Genomic DNA, 3,193 nt, shown 5'->3' with positions numbered 1-3,193 from the left:
ACCCATCCTACACCCATCCGCCTGCCCCACCCTGCCATGCCTTTTCAGCTGTCTTCCTCCACCACCTCTATTCCTGAGCTGAAGTTCCAATCCTTTCCTGTCTCCTTGCAGGAGCAGGTGGCCTGGCTCCTGGTGTAGGTGGCCTGGCTCCTGGTGTAGGTGGCCTGGCTCCTGGTGTAGGTGGTCTAGCTCCCGGTGTGGGTGGCCTTGCTCCTGGCGTAGGTGGCCTGGCTCCTGGAGTGGGTGGCCTGGCCCCCGGCATTGGAGGTGTCCCAGGTGAGGAGGAGGAAGGCGGGTGGTAGTGGCAGCCTGGCTGGTGCAGGGGCAGACCTGGGGCAGGCCAGGCTTGAGGAGGACCTTGGTGGTCTCCATCAATTCATGGCCATCCCTTGGGGGATGCAGATAAGATGGGAGGGAAGGACACTGACCCCCATCTTGATGTCTCTACTCAGGTGTTGGAGGTCCAGCTGCAGCAGCAAAAGCAGCAGCGAAGGCAGCCAAATTTGGTGAGTTGGCTGGAGAAGCCCATTCCCAGCAGCCCTGTGCACGCGATGGGCAGCTGGGGTGTCCCCATGAGCCCTGGTGTGGCACAGACTGGGCCAGGGGGAGCTGGGGGGCTTCAGGGGTGGGCACCCCATGACAGGCACATCATCCTACGGAGTATGGGGATCACATGGAGATCACCCCCATGCTGCCTCACCCCCTCTCTCTGCAGGTGCTGGGGTCGGGGTGCCAGGTGGGGTCCCTGGCGTTGCTGGAGTGCCAGGAGTGACACCCGGTGTCGGCGGCGTGCCTGGGTTGGTGCCGGGTGTGGGGGTACCCGGTACTGGCATCCTCCCCGGTGCAGGTACATGCTGCTTCACACCCCGCTTGGGGACATGCTTGGGGACAGCAGTGGCCAGGGATGCTAAAGCAACCAAGCCACGTGGAGGGGTGGCAGGGGGGGCTGCAGGTGGGATGGGGAATGGTGGCATGGGGGAGAGATGCAGGGGTGACTGTCCTAACTGTGGTGTCCTCATTCACTTTGCAGGCATCCCCCAAGTAGGGGTGCAGCCTGGTGCTAAACCTCCCAAATTCGGTACGTATCCCTGCCACCCTGCCCTTGGTCCACCTTGGACCATCACTGGGCACCCCCCCTGTGTGGCTGTTGGTGTTCTGGCCTTGCTTCATGTCCCCTGTGCCCCAGCATAGGGTGGTCCAGGCATAGGAGGTGGTGTGCTGTCACCCATGGGTGTGAAGAGCCACCTGCACCTCCTCCCTGGAACTCGTTGGGGACGTTTTTCTCCTGCTCTGCATTGCCTGCAGCAGTGCATCATGCTGGGGGTGAGACCCCTCTGGGTCTTCTTGCTCCGGGTGCTGTGGACACCCAGGATGGGTGGCAGGGGCCACCTCACAGGGTCAAGTACTGGCTGGAGGGTATCAGGCTGTGGGGGGACAGGGATTAACGGTCTCTCTCTGGCAGGCGTTCCTGGAGCTGGAGTCCCAGGGGTTGGCGGCATCCCAGGTGGGTGCTGGCAGGAGCTGAGCCCAGGCAGATCCTGCCAGGCAGGGGGATGCTCCCCCAGGGCATGGGGGGAGCGGGGCTGCCTGAGGGAGGATGGGCACACATGGGGCTGGGTGAGGAGCAGATCAGATTCTGCCCGTCCCCACTGGCGCTCACCTGGGACCCCCATCATAGGTGGCCTTGGAGTCGGCGGCCTTGGACTCGGTGGTCTTGGAGTTGGTGGGCTCGGTGCTGGTGAGTGATGCTGGCCCCTGGCATCGGGGCTGCGCAGGGCCGGGGTGCAGGGAGCAGAGTGGCCGTGGTGTGCTGGCAGAGTGCCGACAAGGAAAGGGCTTGTATGGGATGCAGGGTCACTTTTGTCCCCTCCCGGTCCCACGGCGTGGTCCCACCCCACACTGTCTCTGTGCCCTGTGTCCCATCTTGTGTCTGCCACCTGCCCTGCTCCGGGGTGTGATCGGAAAGGAATGCCATCGCCGAGCAGGTACCGAGGGCCATAGCGCCTGCGCTGCCTGTGCTGTGGGGACAGTGGACAGTACTGTACCATGTCCCCAACATGCAGAGATGCAGGTCCCTGCCTGGGGACCCTCTGGGCTGAGTGCAGGGTCTGGCTGCAGCCCTGGGGGCAGCAACCCCCAGTGGGGGCTACACTGACGCCCCTCTCTGACACAGGGATCTTATACCCAGGAGCTGTTGGGAAACCTCCCAAGCCAGGTAAGGAACAGGGGCTGCTCCAGCCAGGGGGAATAGAGGGGTGACCCCCATCCCTGTCCCCATCCCTGTCCCCACACTCCCCGCCCTCCCCAGGGCTCTCCCATCCCACAGGTTTTGGTGTTGGGGGGCTGCAGCCAGGTGAATGCTGCCGTTTGGGGCTGGGGTGGGACTGCGTCCCCTGGCATGCCACGCTTGCCCTGGCTTGCTGTCCCCACCCTGCTGCCATCCCCCAATGGGCATGCCACTACCTGGGAGAGCACCTCAAAGCCAGGCAGGTGACATGGTGGCGACAGGGGATTTTGCAGCAGTTCCTGTCCCTGCAGTGAGCAAGGGTCCCCAGTCAGGGTGTCCCCAGCCGGGCAGGGTTGGGGTGGCACTGCTGTCACAGGCCGTCACCGGCTCTTGCTTTTTCCTCAGGGGCTGGAGTTCCTGGCTTTGGTGTGTCACCGATATTTCCAGGTACCATCCGCAGCTCCGCACCTTGGCACGCACCCAGGGCACCTCTCGGTGCCTGCCTGGCTCACGGGGACATGGCCACGGCCTGGGGAGGGACCCAGAGGGCTGGGCTGAGCTGGGGGGTGCTCGGCTGGGGGGGGCAGACCAGAGCACTGCGGGTGCCCGGTGGGTGCTGAGGGCTTCACTCTCCTTTCAGGTGGGGTCGCCGGCCAGCTGGGATTTGGTGGTGAGTGTCCATCCCCCAAGCAGGGCATTTATTCTTTGGGGGGGTGGGGGGGGTGGCATATCCCCCCCTGCAGCCAGCAGCCAAGCGGGGTGGGGGTCCCACTCACCCTGCTCTGTCTCTCCCCCGCAGGGAAGCCCCCCAAGACCTTCGGAGGAGCCCTCGGTGCCCTGGGCTTTAGAGGTGAGCGCTGCTGCCGGGTGAACCCCATCTCGCCGGGGCCGGCTCCTGCACCCCCTGCCCTTCTCCCAGCCACCCCCCGAGGGGCTCTGGGGGTGCAGGTGGGGCTCACCCTGTGC

The 3,193-nt window shown here is 64.8% G+C and overlaps 1 protein-coding gene across 1 annotated transcript in view; it reads left to right on the top strand.

Moving 5' to 3' along the window:
- ELN (elastin) overlaps nt 1-3,193 on the top strand; it is a 25,681-nt gene that overhangs the window by 8,919 nt on the left and 13,569 nt on the right. Inside the window, exons 15-25 of the mRNA XM_026861872.1 lie at nt 112-276; nt 453-506; nt 716-847; nt 1,031-1,078; nt 1,463-1,504; nt 1,679-1,738; nt 2,174-2,215; nt 2,327-2,353; nt 2,633-2,674; nt 2,868-2,897; nt 3,027-3,175. Coding sequence (XP_026717673.1) covers nt 112-276; nt 453-506; nt 716-847; nt 1,031-1,078; nt 1,463-1,504; nt 1,679-1,738; nt 2,174-2,215; nt 2,327-2,353; nt 2,633-2,674; nt 2,868-2,897; nt 3,027-3,175 — 791 coding nt within the window. The remainder of the gene's footprint in view (nt 1-111; nt 277-452; nt 507-715; nt 848-1,030; nt 1,079-1,462; nt 1,505-1,678; nt 1,739-2,173; nt 2,216-2,326; nt 2,354-2,632; nt 2,675-2,867; nt 2,898-3,026; nt 3,176-3,193) is intronic.

The sequence above is a fragment of the Athene cunicularia genome (genome assembly GCF_003259725.1).
Source record: "Athene cunicularia isolate RWA chromosome 19 unlocalized genomic scaffold, athCun1 chr19_part1, whole genome shotgun sequence".
Taxonomy (NCBI): Eukaryota; Metazoa; Chordata; class Aves; order Strigiformes; family Strigidae; genus Athene; species Athene cunicularia.
This window is presented reverse-complemented; position numbering and strand designations above follow the sequence as displayed.